At 47.5% G+C, this 17,800-nt stretch overlaps 2 protein-coding genes across 4 annotated transcripts in view; one reads left to right on the top strand and one right to left on the bottom strand.

The window, feature by feature from the left end:
• The window catches only part of TSHZ1 (teashirt zinc finger homeobox 1), an 80,008-nt gene extending 79,146 nt beyond the window's left edge, over positions 1–862 (bottom strand). The window contains exon 1 of the mRNA XM_025365659.1: positions 374–862. The gene's annotated coding sequence lies outside the window, so the exon portion shown is untranslated. The remainder of the gene's footprint in view (positions 1–373) is intronic.
• Positions 863–2,162: 1,300 nt separating this feature from the next.
• On the top strand, positions 2,163–13,997 carry ZADH2 (zinc binding alcohol dehydrogenase domain containing 2). 3 transcript variants are annotated; one of them, XM_025365616.1, is made up of 2 exons: positions 2,163–2,785; positions 9,266–13,997. In XM_025365616.1, exons 1-2 carry the CDS (start codon positions 2,562–2,564, stop codon positions 10,188–10,190), a joined length of 1,149 nt encoding a protein of 382 aa, XP_025221401.1. In that variant the 5' UTR covers positions 2,163–2,561; the 3' UTR covers positions 10,191–13,997. The 3 variants fall into 3 exon arrangements, with proteins under 3 accessions (XP_025221401.1, XP_025221403.1, XP_025221402.1); XM_025365618.1 differs by lacking the exon at positions 2,163–2,785 and adding an exon at positions 3,219–3,269; XM_025365617.1 differs by lacking the exon at positions 2,163–2,785 and adding an exon at positions 5,815–6,406.
• The last annotated feature ends 3,803 nt before the right edge of the window (positions 13,998–17,800 follow it).

The following is a 17,800-nucleotide window of genomic DNA, read 5'->3' as shown; positions in this document are numbered from 1 at the left end:
GGGCGCCGAGCCCGGAGTCATCCCCGGCGCGGGCCGCGGGCGCAGCGGCGGGCGCTCGGCGGGCCGGCCCGCGGCCCGCGCTCCATGCTGCCGCCTCCCCGCCGCCGCGCTGCTGCTGGGCGGGCACTCCTCCGGGCGCGCCGCTCCGGGCGCTCCCCTGCGCCTTCTTCCGCGAGCCGAGAGTCGCCGAGCGCAACTTTCTCTCCCCCTCTCTCCTCGCTGTTTGGGGGTCGCGGCGAGTGTTTTTAGTGCGCGGGTCGCAGCTTTCTCATTGTGCGCCAGCGAGGCCGATCCAGGCTGTCCTTTTTCTCCCCGCACTTAGTCTAAGAGGAAGAAAGCAAACAAGACAGAGGAGTGAAGCCCCCGTACATACATGCGCCGGGGGGAGATGTCAGGCGCCGCTCCACCTTCCAAACAGTCACAGATCAAACAGTGTCACCCCGCCGGAGCGCCACTTGGTGCCCCGCGCTTCCCCCCGGGGGGCTTGGCCGCCAGGATCGCCGCTTCTTCCAATGCGAAATCTAATGCAAACACATTTTGATCATGGATTTTTGGCCGGTCTTGATCTTCCAACAGAAAAAAATTTGAAAAATACACAAAAAGCACCCCCCCTCCAAGAAAAAAAAAAGGCAATAACAACCCGGAGAGTGTGTGCAAAGGGGGTGAAGAGCAGACATTCACTGGGTGGGCGAGATGAGCGTGGACTGTTCCCCCCCCCCCCCAAACTCCTGGGAGAGAGGGAGATGCACTCTCGCTCTCTCCTCTTTTCAGTGAAATATAACACACATTCGGATCGCAGAGCTTTCAGACAGTCTCAACTGATAGACAGACACATCGAGCTGCTTTTCCTGCTTCAGATTTTACTCCTCCTCCTCTCGCCAACGTCACCCTGACAATTACAAATAGGTCTCTCACAAACCATACCTGTCAATCTTTTTAATTGCTTTGTTTTCTTTTTTTCGGAGCTAAACAATATGACAAAAAAAAAAAGAAATCTTAATACAGCATAACATAAAAGACTGTACATTGGAGGAAGACATTCAGTGTTGTTATTGTAATCCACTGGCTGATACCGGGTAAAACCCATATGTTCTAAGTTAAGTAGACATTAGTTCCTGCAGATTTTAAAACCTGTTAGTCCCCCCCAACACACACACAAACACATACACACACTTGCACATTCATACACACTCAACCACGTGCATCCAAACTACCCTTGGGTGAAGCATGTCCTACATTTGGGTGGAAAAAAAATACCTGTGTCGCTTTTGCAATCTCAGGTTAGGGGTTAGCTTTGGCTGGGGAGGAGCCCAGAGTGGCTTTTATATTTTGGTAATTAGTGGGTAACCGAAAAGTAATAGATTTTTAAAATTAAAATTTACAATATAAATAAAATTTAAAGATGGGCTTAGTTCATCACAGAAAAGTGTGGAAATATTTAATTTGGCCTCTCTATGAAAAGTGAATTTATACTTGGTCAATGCACGCCAGTAGGGAGAAAACGGACACGATGGAACGACAGATCTTTCTAGCTCTGTTCGAAAATGAGGTCCTCACACATCAGTGCAACGTCTCCAATTCAGTTGGGTCTCTCGGCATTCCCACCTAGAACTTTAAAATGTGTCTGTGCTCTGGGAGTTTGGCCTTCTGGTTTTCAATACGTGTGTTCTCTCCCAGTGGGAAACCTGTAACAGTCTTGTAGAGCTACTTAAAACGTTCATGGAAAAACATGAAATCTAGGCCAAAATAAATAAAATGGCTTAGTTCGTGCAACTTGCATGGGACAGACCGTGGACAGAAGGCACGGGCAAGGCGTTCCGGGGACAGGAAGCCACCAGCCTGGGGCGCGGGAGGCACTGGACTTTTCCCCGCCCCGCAGTCGGTGCGGGTGCGGGTGCGGGTGCGCGTGCGGCGGCGGTGGCAGGGGCTCCCCGCCCAGCCCGGGGCCCCCGGTCGTGCCCCGCCGCCCGGGCCGCGCTCGGGGTTGATTCGTACCACCTTGCAAGGAAGTGAACGCTTCGCACGGGAAGGGGAGGCGCCTGCGCCGGCCGCCGCGCCGCTCCGGGGACGCCCGGGGTTGCCGCCGGCTCGGGGCCGCGGACGACCGTGGGACGCGCGAGTTCCCCGTCCCCCCTTGCCCACCACCCCCCCGCCCTTGCCCAAGAGGAGTCAAATCCGGCTTTTAGAGCCCAAGGAGGGTGGGGATATCCGGTGCCTCTCCCGCGCCAGGAGGAAGGGGGAGGGCGGAGAGGATCCTTGGCCAGTCTGCGCCGAGCAGATTCAAACCAAAACAAAAAGATTAAAGGAGCAGCGGCCGGGGCGACAGCGGTCCCCAGGCCGGGACACCCGGCGTGGTGCGCCCGGGTTCGCGGGGGCTGCGCCGGCGCCGGGGAGGCGGGGGGAGCTGGAGCGGGAGCTGGCGACGCGGGGAAGAGGGGGGAGCCAGGGGGAGGGCGCCGGCCGGAGGAGGGGCGGACCCGCCCGCCCTAGCCGAGCAGAGCACAGCGAGCCGAGCGGCCCGGGCGGGGCCCGACCCCGGCCAGCGTCGGCGCAGAGAGCGGATGGAGGCGCGGGCCATGCTGCGGCTGGCGTCCTCCGGGACCCGGGCCATCGTGGACATGTCCTACGCCCGCCACTTCCTGGACTTCCAGGGCTCCGCCATTCCCCGAGCCATGCAGAAGCTGGTGGTGACCCGGCTGAGCCCCAACTTCCGCGAGGCCGTCACCCTGAGCCGGGACTGCCCGGTGCCTCTCCCCGGGGACGGAGACCTCCTCGTCCGGAACCGGTGAGCCCGGCGCCCTCCCGCCCCACGACCCTGTCCTCGCCCCCGGCTCGCGCAGCGCCGCTCCCGCCGTCCCCAGCCCGCCCGCGTGCCCACACTCCGGCGCGCGCTCGGGCGCACAGCCTGACTTTGCGAGATCCCGGGAAGTTGAACCCGCCGCCATCTGGCGAAGGAGAATGTGATATGACTGTTGCTGGTGTGAATATCCGATGCCACCGAACGTCCTCATAACTGAGGGTTATTTTAATTTGGGATTCCCCTCCCCTCCTCCAGCCCTCCCTCCTCCCCCTCCCGCTCCCGAAATAAAACCGACGGGACCCAGAAGGGGAGGCTCCCCGCCGGCCCGCCTGCGCGCACCCACAGTTCCTGCGTTGACATAATCTTTAGGGTGGAGCGGGAGCAGCCTGGACGCAAACTGCGACGTTTAGGTAAACGTGCTTTGGAGGAAGGAGGCTGGGACCCGGCTGGCTTTCCCTGTTCCCTCCAGGTTGGCAGCCGCCTGGCAGTGGCGGAGCCTGTTGTTGGGTGTGTGGGTGTGCACCTCGCCGGTGTTGTCTGAGTGTTGTCAGTGCAGCGTGACTGTTGTCTGTCCCCTGAGTGTAACGACCCCCGCGTGGCGGGTGTCCTGGGCAGCTGGGCCAGGGTCGGGGTGGGGGCATGGCTGCCTTTGCTGGCACGTTTTGCAGACATTCAGGTGACACCGGGTTGTTGCGAGACCTTCTGGCTCTTCCACCCCCCCACGCTCCCCACCGTAGTGTGTTGCCGCCTCACTCATCTTTAGTAACTGGCGAAGCAACAGGGAGGAAACGGACCTCACTCTGTATCGGAGCCATGCCCGCTTGGGTCTCTGCTCCGTGGGTCCCTGGCTGCCCGACTTGGCTGGCAAGGCGCTCCTCTCTGCCCTCTGCAGAGGCCTGCAAAGTTCCATCGAAATGGTTACAGTGCTGCATGTTTCAAGTTGAATAATAATATCGAAGGGGAGGAGTAAGTTCTGCCTGTAACTTTTTTGTAAATTCTGTGCTAGAAAGTACCGCAAAGTCCCATGCACGGACTGAAGGACAAAATGTACCCTTCCTAAGTAGCTTGGTGTAGCATTTAATCTGTCCATTTTCGAGATTCCTATTAGCCTTCCTAACATGACTGTAGTATGGAAGAATGCTGATCAGGGTATAAAATTTTTGGAAACCTTTTGCGAAGAATGATTTGAACCATGGGTGGGATTGTGTGGAGGCGGGGGTGGGGGACTGGTCTGGAATGGCTTAAAGGGGAGTGTGTAGGGATCCTTGAAAATGTTTGCATTGGCTGTGGACACAGTAGAGGATTGATTCATTATGGGATGAAATGCCAGTGCTGTTGAGAGCGTGCACACAGCCCAGCTAAAAAGAAGGGCTTGAGTGTGTTTTCACGGGGAGCACACAAAACGCACGAGTGATTTGCTAGAAGTTGAAATGACACCAGACTGAAAAGTTTTCCCAACAAACTTTGACGGGCAAGAAGTTCCACACAGGGTTTTTCCCTTTTTCTCCCTCTGATAAAGTATATTCTTGACTGCAAACACTAGTATAAACACACACATGTTTGTGAATAAAATTCCTTTTGAAAATAGTGTGATATGGGGAGGAGGCGACTGAGCGAGGAGGGGCAGGGGGAAGGTGGGACGTTAGAGAACTATAAGCCACAGCCTGGTGGGACCACCCGCCTTCGGTGGAGAGGTGGAGAGGGCTCCTGCCGGACTGCGCTGGGTCTCCTGGGCCTCTATCTGCGAGTGTTAATCAGCAATGTGGGGTTTTTTCCTCCTGTGATTCCTCTTCCTTCAGGCTTACCTCTGCCCTGGGACCCCTCCCTTTCCCCTTCCCCAAAGGGCAAGTTCTTCCCTGGGGAGAGAGGCAGAGCCAGGGTGCCTAGGCACTGCCTGCGCTGGATCACCAGGGTTGGTCCCGGGGCGGGAGACAGGTGGATCCCTGAATTCTGTAGTCAGAGCGCGGGAGTGCAGACTCCCATGTTTGGAGCTCCTCAGTGTGCTCAACTGTAAAATCCATGCTTCTTTTTTCCCTGCACACATGCCAAGAATCCCTTTAATGTAAATAGTATCTCCATATGAACAACCTGACCTGTAGTTTCTTCCTTGAATCCTTAACGGAAAAGAATGGGGCCAGTTTTCTTTTGAGTTGGGAGGGGATGGAATCTTTGCCTCCCCCTTTCCCTGCTCTGTTGGAAAATCTGCTCCCACCACCACGTTGTAGGAAGATCCTGTATTCTTGCAAACAGTGTCAGTGGATGTAACATTTTACCGAATTTTTTAAGAATAGAGGCTTAATAATTCACTGCATGTTAGTTCATTTTAATCCTAGACCAAATCTCCCCTAAGCAATGTTAATTGCTTTAAATTTTATGCAAGTGCTTCTCATTTTTATCATCATAAAATCCGCTCTAGAGTGAATTGAGTAAGCTTAAATTCACTTGTTTGGAAAGATGTTTGGAGGTTTTAATTGTACTCTTTTTTTTTTATTTCAGTGAACCATTTGCACATTTCATTGCATCTTAGCAGAAAATACAAATTCTTCATTCACAGGGAGGGATGTGCTTGTAAGCTAGACATTGATTTAGGATAATAAAGTTTACTATTTAGAAAAGATGTAAGAAGGGGTGTATAAAATCCCTATAGAATGTATAATTGATGGTCCTTTATCCAGTTCTTACCTTACTGTTTTGTGTATCCGAGAACAACTTCCCATCTCCCCCTCTACGCTCAGTCTTCAGAAAAGAAAAAGAAAGAGACACCCCCAGGTTAAGTCAGTTTACGCACTATTTTTAGCTTTTTTCGTAAGAAGGTGACAGATTATTTCGTTTCCAAATATTTCTAACGATTTTCTGCTCAAGTGTAAGATAATGGAGCAAAGAGTTTGTAGGAATGGCTAAGGGAAGGTGGGGGATGGGGAAGGCGTTTTTGATGAACGGTTTGTTGCTTACGGGAGGGGAACAGTATTTTGTGCTGACTCCAGGCTGAGATTCCCCCCCACACACACTTTTTTTTTCTTGTCTTTCTTTTCCTTCTTCGTTTATTTCTCTTTTTTCCTTTCTTTTCCTTTTCTTTTTTTTCTTTTTTTTTCTTAAGGCAGGTCTGGTTTGGGCGACTTTGTTTTGTCTCCCAGTATTGAAGGCTTTTACTCTGGACTTGAATCCTCGCCTTTGGTTTTTGTTCAGAGGAAAGCGTTCCCCTCCCCTCCGCAGGATCGCTCTGTTTCTCAGTAAACAAGACGAGGGAGTTTAGCACTTTTTAGTACATATAAGCTGGTGATTCTAGAAGGGTATAGATTTGGAGAATGCCTGCGCCGGTCCTATTCTTTTTTCCTGGGATTCCTGGATTTTAGTCTCAAGTGGGTCCTCCCGTCGGATTACTGGAATCCTGCACTCATTGCATGCACATATTTTTAATTAAAGGGGGTTACAGGGAGGGTCTCCAAATGCTCGCATCCTTCCCAGCGTGTCTTTCTTGTCTTTCTGTGGCTCCCTGGCCCTTCCGCCCCTGCTCCGCGTCCCAAGCCTCCGTTCGCTTTGCGCCGGCTGTGCTTGAACTTGTTTCTGGTGGAGCAGAAGGCGCGAGTTGCGGACGCTAACGCAGAGGTAAGGACTCTGGCGGGTCCCGGGCTGTGGAGGGTCCCCAACAGCCGCGGGTGCGAAGCCGTGTCAAAAAGGGGATCCCGGTGGAGGTGGGGTCAGCGAACCGGGGGCAGGGAGACCAGGGAGAGAGCGCGGTGCGAGGAGCCAACCGAGCCACCGCGGGCGCTTGCCGTCAGCCAGCCTAAGCCTCCTTCACCGACGACGCAGACAGTTTAGAAGACGGCAGGGCGGGAGAGCAAGGGTGAGAAATGGGGGTGCCTGCGAGGCCAAGGTCATGGTCAGGCCGCCGGCGGGCCCTGTCTGGCGGCCACTGCGCTCCGGCGCGCCGCGTGTGCGGGACTCGGAGAGAACTTGTCCACCCAGGCGGAGCTGCGCGGCCAGCGCTGGGACGAAGGGCACGGACTGGGCGCGCCTGCCGGGGGCCGCTGCCCGGCCCGGAGAGGCTGAGGTCATGGTCGCAGGCCTGAGGAGCCTCCGCTCTACCGCGGCGCCCGGCCTGCGGGGTCCCGGCCCGCCCTGGAGTTGGGGTCAATGATCCCCCTCTCCGTGGTGGCGGTGGGGAGGCCGCAGGACTGCACGGCTGGAGCTGAGGACTGCGGCGGCAGGCACTTCTGAGGGAGAGGGAGTTGGACGGACGGAGCCTGGACGGGCACACGGGCCCCGCTCGTCTGCTGCCACCGCTCCAGCGCTTGCCCTTGCGAATAACTACGATGTTTGGTGTGGATTTTCAAGCAAAGCCCCCTGGCAAACTCAAGCAGCCGCTGGCTGGCTGCAGCCACCCCAGCTCCCAGCAGAGCCCCACTCCCCCCTCCCAAACTTGGCCTCTGCTAACCGGGTCCAGCGCGTGTGCGCGCTCCCCAGGCTGCTCCGGTGTGCGTCCTGCTGCATCTCCACCTCTTCCCAGGAAGTGGCAAACCACAGCCTGGGGCGGGGAGAGGGGGAGTTGCATTTTCCTCCTGCAGAGCCCCAGGGCGTGCCCATTCCGAGGTGGGGAGGACTCCGAGGGCTGCCATCGCAGAGGGGCTGGCCGCCCGGGCGTCCCTCCGAGCCCAAGGCGAGGTCTCCCTGCAGAGGAGCGGCCACTGCCTTTGGGACTGCGGAGACACCAGGGGGACAAGCCAGGAGGGATGAAGGGCGTGGGAAGGGTTAATCATGGGCAAAGAATTGCACAGAACACAACTGGCAGTGGGTCGGCTCCTGTCCCCCCACCTCCAGAGCAAACCCTGCCGTCACTTCCACCCCCATGGGCACCTTTCCTGGAGTTTGCTTTACAGCCTAAGGCAGAGGCACGGAGACGGCTCCAGCTGGCTCTGCCCTGGGCTGCTGCTGTGAAGTCCAGAAGCAAGCTCCCGGAAAGTGGGCCCTTTTTAAAACGCCAGGTCTTGAAAATTATGTAAATTTAAAGGAAAGATGGCAGGTTCTTTTTCCCTTCTCTGAAAATAGAATGTAGGAAAAAAAAAAATAGAACATAGGCGTCTTGATATTAAATGCCAAATGAGAAACCAGCAAAACTGATCTTCCCTTCTTCTCGTGATTGTGTATCTTCTATGGGTACGGAATTGTGTAGGGTGTTATTGAGGCTGTGTGGTGTGCTGGCATCTGAATGGAGCTTGACATCACAGAAAGCAGTTGCTCCCCGTGTTCTTATTTCTGCAATATACAGAGACTTTTCTGTCGTGTAGATACACGGGGGGATGATCATAAGTGAGCATTTATAAGCGCAGAGTATTATCTATATCACAGTGAAAGTGTATCGCATACAGGGCAGTTGTGGCTTATTAAGTTAAAAGTGAATTTCTTCAAAATGACCTACTTAACAGCTTTCCTCCTGCCACCAGTTACTGTTACCTTTTCATTCTATTACAGGTGGAAATGACATTTTTAGGGTCTTCCGTTATGTGTCTAAGCCACCTCCTGACATTCTTAGTAGATGGCTTTTTTCCTCCTGTGTATCAGGATATTTTTGTTATGAGGTATACTGAGATGAAAAAGGCTGGGAAAAATACTGGCCTCGCAATTAAATTGACTCTGGATACCAAAATGAAAATAATCATCTGGTATTAATCAAGTTATGTCTCTGCTTCTTGTTGAGGAAAAATATAGTGACGATTTGCTTTCCTTTTCATCTGAAAAGGACTGTGAAATGTTGAATGTTTCATAAAAATCGCTCTACCCAATTTTTGTTCAATTAATCAAAATGCGTATTTTCACACTGGATGTAGTTACATCAGAAAGAAAATTTGCGACAGCCACTCTAACAGTGCTTCAAACAACCCCTGCAGGAACATGTAGCAACCAGTGACCTTGTACATTCCATCAATCTTTAATAATATCATTGTCATTACTATTATTATCTTAAGTGTTAAATTGTTGCCAGAATCAATACAAGTCTACTTCTTTGAATATATTTTATCCCAGTGTTGTTTTTAACATCTTTGTTAAGAGGCCAATTAATTTCCAACTCACAGCTCCAATGAAGTTTATATATAATGAGAACTTCCTGACTCTTTTTCTTTTCTTTTTTTTTTTTTTTTTTTTTTTGCTTATTTCTACTTTTGAAAGAAAACAGAAATAAATGGCATGTGAAACAAACAACTTGCCATTTAAAATGATATGAAATTATTTCTAAACTGATGACAGGATAAAATATGCCAAAAACTGAGTACAAAGCATGTTGAACTAATACTTGTGTAATTTCTTTTTTTTATCTGGGCAGCAGGACTAATTTTCTCAAATTCGATCAGATTGTATAGCTTAGCAACCCCTCCACAGTAGCCAGAACTAGAGGAATTTCTCTAAGCAGAATCTAAGTGCCTAACAAAAAACCCATCGTAATATATTTGTTTGTTTGTTTTCTTTTAGATTTGTTGGTGTTAACGCATCTGACATCAACTATTCAGCAGGCCGCTATGACCCCTCAGTTAAGCCTCCCTTTGACATAGGTTTCGAAGGCATTGGGGAGGTGGTGGCCCTAGGCCTCTCTGCTAGTGCCAGATACACAGTTGGCCAAGCTGTGGCTTACATGGCACCTGGTTCTTTTGCTGAGTACACAGTTGTGCCTGCCAACATTGCAACTCCAGTGCCCTCAGTGAAACCCGAGTATCTTACCCTGCTGGTAAGTGGCACCACCGCATACATCAGCCTGAAAGAGCTCGGAGAACTGTCGGAAGGGAAAAAAGTTTTGGTGACAGCAGCAGCTGGGGGAACGGGCCAGTTTGCCGTGCAGCTTTCAAAGAAGGCAAAGTGCCATGTAATTGGAACCTGCTCTTCTGATGAAAAGTCTGCTTTTCTGAAATCTGTTGGCTGTGATCGTCCTATCAACTATAAAACTGAACCCGTAGGTACCGTCCTTAAGCAGGAGTACCCTGAAGGCGTCGATGTGGTCTATGAATCTGTTGGGGGAGCCATGTTTGACTTGGCTGTAGACGCCCTGGCTACCAAAGGGCGCTTGATAGTAATAGGGTTCATCTCTGGCTACCAAACTCCTACTGGCCTTTCGCCTGTGAAAGCAGGAACATTGCCAGCCAAACTGCTCAAGAAATCTGCCAGCGTGCAGGGCTTCTTCCTGAACCATTACCTTTCTAAGTATCAAGCAGCCATGGGGCACTTGCTTGAGATGTGTGCGAGTGGAGACCTGGTTTGTGAGGTGGACCTTGGAGATCTGTCTCCAGAGGGCAGGTTTACTGGCCTGGAGTCCATATTCCGTGCTGTCAATTATATGTACATGGGAAAAAACACTGGAAAAATTGTAGTTGAATTACCTCACTCTGTCAACAGTAAGCTGTAAAAACAGAACAATGACATAAATCAAGGGAGAAAGAAAATGGGCACTTTATGTCTCAGAATTACTCAAATCAATTTATTTTTAGTTGGTAATGGATATAATATTTCTTAAAACAAAAGTAAGGTGTTAATGAATAGGTCTGTCTCCTCCTCCTCCTCCTCCTCCTCTTCCCTTGGGGGGAAAAAAAGTGCTAATAAAACTTCCCTCCATGGCTAAGAGGGAAAACGCTTACATTCAATTCTTTAGTCATGGATGGTCTCGTTCCAGATTTTGTTGTTCCAGGGAACTAAATTCATTCCTGATGCCAGATCTGATCGAGTCAGTATGTCTTCAGCTTGATCAGATTTTAAAATCAGTTTTGAAAGTGGTTCCCAAAAGAATCCTTGCTTTGGGAGAATTTGGTCTTACGCTCATAAGCAGTTCATGAGTGAGAAGTGTAGCAGAAGCCAGCCATATATTTTCAGAATCTGTATCCTCAGGAAATGCTCCTTTTTTTTTCTATAAATCACTAACCAACTATCTAAATGGACATGTGGGGGAATTTCCTCCCAAATTTGATTTTGTTATTAGAAAAATGATTCTGTGAACGCAGATGGGTTTTGAAGAAGTAGCACGTAATGGCTTTTATCTACCATCCCCCTGGTAAGGCACATGTGAAATGGAAATGTTCTCTTTCCTCTGAAGCAGCAAATTACTGTTGAAAACTTACATAGACAGAAAGTAGGTTTTGGAAAGGGAAACCACAGAGATTAGGGGGACTTAAAATTAATATAGGCACAGGAAAGAGAAAAGTATGCGCTCCGTTCACAATGAGGGTTCGCCACAAAACACGGGCCCCAGGAGGGAAGCGCTGTCTAGGCACACCGCAAGGCCTTAATAACAGTGTGCTGCGATGCCCGAGGTACGGCATGTCCCATCGCCCTGTGCACTGTAGGGACCTCAGTCATCTCAAGGAAGAATACATTTGCTTTTCCTTAGAGGCTTTCAAACTAGAAGCTATATGTTACCTCTGATTCTGGGAACAGAACAGCAGCCACTCATTCTGCATTCCTGTTTCCCTCTCCACGTGTTCTGGTGGAATGAGATGCTCCTTAGCACTACAGCCTGATGTCCCACATTCACCCACTGACCACACGGGAAAAGCAGCAAAACCTGCACCCTCTCTTGTGAATCACGCCTGTGGCTCATCGGCCTCCTGCTTAACCTTTAGTGCCCTGAAGACTGCTGCCGCTGTCACCATTGTGCAGAAACCCCACGGTGCCCTTCTAATTGAAGGTGAAGCCCACCAGATTATTTTTCAAAGTCTTTGGTTTCGGTGTATCTAACCTGCTCAATAAATATGGACGCAATTAAAGATGCTCTAGGAAAGTTGGGGACCGTATTTAATTTTTCTTTCCTTCCATCTCAGGAACAAGGAAATCCTACTGCTGAATAGCTGTTAGTATGTATTTTACAAGATTTACTCATTTTCAGGTACCTAATGTAGCTGCTAGCATGCATGCACAACAATACAATTTATATGGTAAATGGAACCAAATAATGGCTTCACTGAATGTTATGGCTGCACTGAAGGGAAATGTCACGGTAAATAGCTGCCAAATTATGGATCATGCCGAAGTGTCACAACTGCACTAAAGACAAATAGCACTAGAGGCTATTGCCACTGTGACGCTTTTGAGTTATGAAGAAGGGTAGCGGCCTGATGCGAGGCTCTTTGTGTCCTCATTATAGCAAAGGGTTACTGGTGCAGAGGACTAGGAAAGCCTGTCCAGTGTGGTGCTTAGTTATTCATCCGTCCCTTTCAGACCTAACAGCCACAGCAACACGGAAAGAGACTTTGCCTCGCTTTTACATTCACAAACAAACAAAGGAGGGGGGGAGCAGGTTTTATGAATGTAACTGTGCACAGGAAATGACTGGTAATGGAAAAATGTTGTAATAAAATAATCTAATCAAAGAATATTATTAAATTTAACATAGTCGGTGTCCAAAAGGCTTAGTTGCCTCTTATGCAGATAGATGTGTGAAGTCTAAGCAATAATGTACTTTCTCCCTTTGTAAAGACTTGGGGACTAAGGGCATTACCAATTAAATTGCTTCTTCGAAACTGAAGTGAGTCCCGGTTTCTTTCATTTTAATGGGAGGGTAATAAAGATGAAAGACCAACATTTTAACTGATGGATCCCTTAAGCTACAGAATAGAAATTTATTATGTTTTGAGGGAATATACTAAATTCAGCTATGTAAAAATAAAATTCAAACACCCAGGATTGAAATAAAATATAATCTGAAAACCTCATGTTCTCTCTTTCCACAAACTAAGAAAGTGCACTGCATGCTGTTTTCACTTATTCTTAGAAAACAAGCATGAAAGATTCCGCCCATTCAGATAATGCCAAAAATATGTTTAAACTTTTTCTTTATTCTTTTGAAAAATGATTTGTAAATTGAGGGTCATAGTTCAGCATCAGTTTCATCTTCTGGGATTATTGTTCAAGACCAGCCTCTAATGGGAGGTGAAATGGTACGATGGTCTCAACACCTTTCTTGTGAACTGTAATACATATCACAAAAAGTACATCCATAATTCAGGGCAATTGTCAGTCTTTGTTTTAGAGAAGGGGCCGGGGTGGAACAATCCCAATGGGTAAATTATTTCTCAGTGTGGACTTCTCTGCATGTAGGGCTTAAGGTCACCAGACGGGCAGGGTGGAAGGAGCTTGCCTCTGAGAAACTGAGGAGTCCCAGTGATCTGTTACCATTTGGTTATGACTTCTAAAGAGCCAAATGCTATTCGTTCAAACTTGTTTTGCAGGCAGAAAATACCAGCTGTGTCATTTAGGGGTTCCTTTGATGATGACTACTGCTGTTAACTGACTTCAATTAAAAAAAAAAAAAATTTCAGGGAATAGTTTGCAAAGAAATAAAGGAAGTTTTGCATCATATATTCTATAAATTGTCATATGATTTCATCTGGATGAAGTACCTCAGGAGTAGGATAGAGTCTCTGTAAATGGTCATTAGTATTACATTCTGTGTTTATCTAATGAAAGTGCAGTGACAAGTAGCTGCTTCTTATTAAAATGAAAATCCTGCGTTATGTACTTGTGGAACATTCCAGCTAATGAGGATGTAATGTCCTCAGTACAACACAGACCTTCTTTTTGTGTTCACCACCACAAGATGCTGGAAACTTGACAAATGATATCATTTAAGACACATGCCTGCCTTAGGGACCTGGTTTTTGGCTTCCTGTTTCTGGCTTTTATTTGGGTAACATTTATAATAGCCACCCGACTTGTACCTGGGTAATGTTTTAACCCCTTCCCCGGAGTTCTCAATTAGCATGAATTTACTACACTCAGGGTTTCCTTTAAATTGGGGTGGGGGTGCTAAGCACTGAAAATATTTTTCTTGATTACTTTACCATGTGGACATATGGGATAAATACTGTATTTCAGATTTCTGTAAAAATAGATGAGTAATGCACAGCTTTCAGAACGAAAATAATGAAAAAAAGACCAGGCACTATCAACTTTGGATAATAATCTCCTAGGTGTTAAATAAGTTTTCTGAATGCAATCTGGATGCAAAATGGCCTGATTTGATGAATTCATAATTTTCTTCTCTACACTTTCTCCTCTCGTTTTATTAAATATTTTATTAGTTAAACACAAGAATTATCTATGTAAACTTCGTGGACTTTTTTTGTTGAAAGTTAGATGTTCAGTAACTAATTTCCTAGTTATGGCCCAGCATTAAATGTTTATGATCATATTTCAAAAGTCAAAATACAAAACTGGATTATCAGTACGGGTTGGTGTGGTCGCTTTAAACTGGATTATCAATACGGTTGGTGTGGTCGCTTTAAACTTTTTCATTTTTTTTCTATTTTTAAATTTTGTGGGTATCTGGAAGGTGTATGTATTTATGGGGTACATGAGATGTCTTGAAACAGGCATGTGATGTGAAATAGCACATCATAGAGAATGGGGTATCTGCCTCCTCAAGCATTTATCCATTGAGTTGCAAACAATCCAGCTACACTCAGTTATTTTAAAATGTACAGTTATTATTGTTTATAGTCACCCTGTTGTGCTATCAAATAGTAGGTCTTATTCTATTTTTTTTTTCATTTTAAACTTTGAATTTTATTTTTCCTAGGCTTATAGCATCATGCTGTCCCTCTTGTAAAAGGAGGAATGCTTGGCATGAGAACCTTATTGCTGTTACCATGAACCAACTATGGAACACTGGCAAAAAAAAAAAAAACAGTTATACAAAACACAACATTTTAATAATATGTGTCAGATCAAGTGATTCTTCGTAGTAGTTGATATTCACAGGAAGTCAAAAAAGTACATATTTCAATTATGTCTGCTTGAATCCTGTTTAATTCCTTCCTTAGCTGAGTAGCTAGTGTGACACAGTGGCAAGACTAACGGGGCCTTGTGGTCCACACTGTCCTCGAGTCTATTCTTGCCCATTATAGACCGGCCCATCGGTGCTAGCTCACTGCATCCCAAGAGGCTTGACTGTCCTCAGGAATCATGTTGGGGTGCCCTCAAGCCGTAGGGTAAGTATCATGGTGAGCAGAGTTTGGGGAAAACCAGTACGTTTTCGTGTATGCTGAGAAGCACTGGGCAGACTTTTTTGTTTGTTTGTTTGTTTTTGAGACAAGATCTCAGCTGTCACCCAGGCTGGAGTGCAGTGGTACAATCATGGCTTATTGCAACCTTAACCTCCCTGGTTCAAGCCATCCTCCCACCTAAGTCTCCTGAATAGCTGGGACTACAGGTGCGCATCACCATGCATGGCTAATTTTTTTTTTTTTTAAAGTAGAAATGAGGTTTTACCATGTTGCCCAGGCTGGTCTCGAACTCCTGGGCTCAAGCAGTCCTCCCACCTCGGCCTCCCAAAGTGCTGGGATTACAGGCATGAGCCACCATACCTGGCCTAAGTACAGAAATTTGAACATGTGCCTCCACCCCAAGCCAAAATTTCCCTTGAGGAGCACTATCTGATGGTGTCTTTGAAATGATATGAAATTAAAATAATTAAAATATCCTGCACACAGGTGGTAGTATCTAATGTGAAAGATGGATTTATGCTTAGAGCTCAGAAAAATCCTCATAAAATTATTGTGTCTTATCCTCGGCACCTAAAGAACCGAACAGGGCCTTAGAATGATCAAATGGATGGTTTCTGTGGTTGGTGGGAGATGTTGAAACGTGGGTAAGGAATGGTGTCCTTAGAAGAGGGGTTGCTCTAGATGATGAAACCCTGGAGGTCCATGGTTGCCAGAGAAACCTAGAGCTGGAAGGAGCCTGCACCCGTCTCTGGCCCTTGTGAATGAGAAGACTCAAGTTCTATTTTTGTTTTTTTGTTGTTTTTTTGAGACGAAGTCTCGCTCTGTCGCCCAGGCTGGAGTGCAGTGGCCGGATCTCAGCTCACTGTAAGCTCCGCCGCCCGGGTTCACGCCATTCTCCGGCCTCAGCCTCCCGAGTAGCTGGGACTACAGGCGCCGCCACCTCGCCTAGCTAGTTTTTTGTATTTTTTAGTAGAGACGGGGTTTCACCGTGTGAGCCAGGATGGTCTCGATTTCCTGACCTCGTGATCCGCCCGCCTCGGCCTCCCAAAGTGCTGGGATTACAGGCTTGAGCCACCGCGCCCGGCCAGTTTTTGTTTTTTTGAGAAAGAGTCTGGCTCTGTCGCCCAGACTGAAGTACAGTAGTGTGATCTCGGTTCACTGCAGCCTTGACCTGCTGGGCCCAGGCGATCCTCCCACCTCAGCCTCCTGAGTAAAGTTAAGACTACAGGTGTGCGTTACCATGCTTGACTAATTTTTTTTTTTTTTTTTTTTTTTTGGAAGAGACAAGGTCTCCCTTGTTGCCCAGGCCGGTCTCAAACTCTTGGGCTCAAGTGACTTTCCTGCCTCGGCCATCCGAAGTGCTGGGATTACAAAGTGCAGTGGCATAAGCCACTGCAACTGGCCCCAGTGGCTTTTAAACTGTGAAATTCGGGTTTTAAAGAATAATCTAGTTCTACCCATTTTATGAATGAAGAAACTGGGACCCAGAGAGAAAAGGTGCCCTGTCCAAGGTCATGGAGCCCGGACAATGGCCAATTCCCTCCCATCGGCCAGGTGACTTCTCTGCAGTCCCCTTTACCATCTGCCTGGGTCCTTTGGGATATGGCTGACCAGGGATTTGCAGAACAACAATTGGCCTTTGTTATAAATCTTTTTGTGGAGGAGTTGATAAACCCAGTAGAAGTATCACAGTTCTGACCATGAAAGTGTGTTCAACTCTAATCCAGCACAATTAGGATTCCAGATCATTTGATTCTGTGTTGTCTAAACATCAGAGTCTTCTGAAAGTTAAAAACAAACAAGTCAGCCTCAATGGAATTAATGGTTGAATATCCATAATTTAGTTTTAATGCTACAAGGAAGGGCTCCTATCAATGTGTTCTTATAAATCAAATAAAATCAAATAGAGAAAATCATGTGTAGAGCATTCATTCTCTAGAAGGATTTCACCTACATGTTTTTGCCTATAGAAAGCTGATAGTGTGACTATCATAATCTTTGCCTTCATAGCAGAATATCTAGAATTCGAATTTGCTGTTCCGCACAAAATCAAATCCTGAATCCTGTAGACTCAGTTCCTTGGGGGATGAATTCACTCACTGATGGCAGGAAGTATTTTAAGGTGAAGGGGATATGCATGGGGAAGACATCAGTGGGTCCACATTTGATGCTCACATGTGGCAAGAACCCTATATTCTGTATAAATGACAGATCATAATTAAGGGTCAGAAAGAAGCCCTTCAAAACCACATGACATTGAACATCCATGTCTTTCCACATCGTTTCTGTCTTCCTTCCCTCGAACTCATGCATAACAAGCGTAAACTTTCAACTTTACATGAACAAATCCCTTCCCAATAGAAGCAGCTTCTTTTAACATTGAAAAACCACTTCACAGGAATGGCAACAATGTCAAAGGCAATCACATTTTGTAGAAAACCTCATTTCTCACCGGGGGACTGGTAGCGATAGTGTTCCCTCTATATGTTGTTGGAATTTACATTTGGAAATTGAATTGTCTCCTTGAGGGTTTTTACTCAAAGTAACTTGGAGAATTACTTGTGGAATGAGGGCCAGTTGAAGGAGCCCCGGTGTCAAGCCAACTGTAGAGAATGCTCATTCTCCAGCAGCAGGAAAATTAAAATGCCACCACTATCAGTATTGGAGAATATTTGTCCTTTCAACTTGTACATATACTTTTTGTAACATTTTGGAACTTATTTGTGCATTTGACATATTTGATTGCAATTTTGCTGTCTTCACTTCTCTGCTGTTAATTGGGTAGAGACAAATGATTCCCATTAGAGAAGGAAAAATTAAAGCACAGAAAAATGACTTGCCCAAGATCACTTATCACTGGTTGAGCAGAGCCTGGGTCCATGGATATTTCTCAGACCAAGGCTGTTCTTCACTAGAGACGGGTGTTTCCTACCCACTAACGTCCGTACGAGTCACCTGTTCACTTAATGGTCCTGATTCAGGAGGTGCAGAGGAACTCGGAGTCAGCATTTTCCAGGTGACC

This window comes from Theropithecus gelada, chromosome 18 (assembly GCF_003255815.1).
Source record: "Theropithecus gelada isolate Dixy chromosome 18, Tgel_1.0, whole genome shotgun sequence".
NCBI lineage: Eukaryota > Metazoa > Chordata > Mammalia > Primates > Cercopithecidae > Theropithecus > Theropithecus gelada.
Note: the sequence above shows the minus strand (reverse complement) of the source record. Positions and strands in the feature narration are given on the sequence as shown.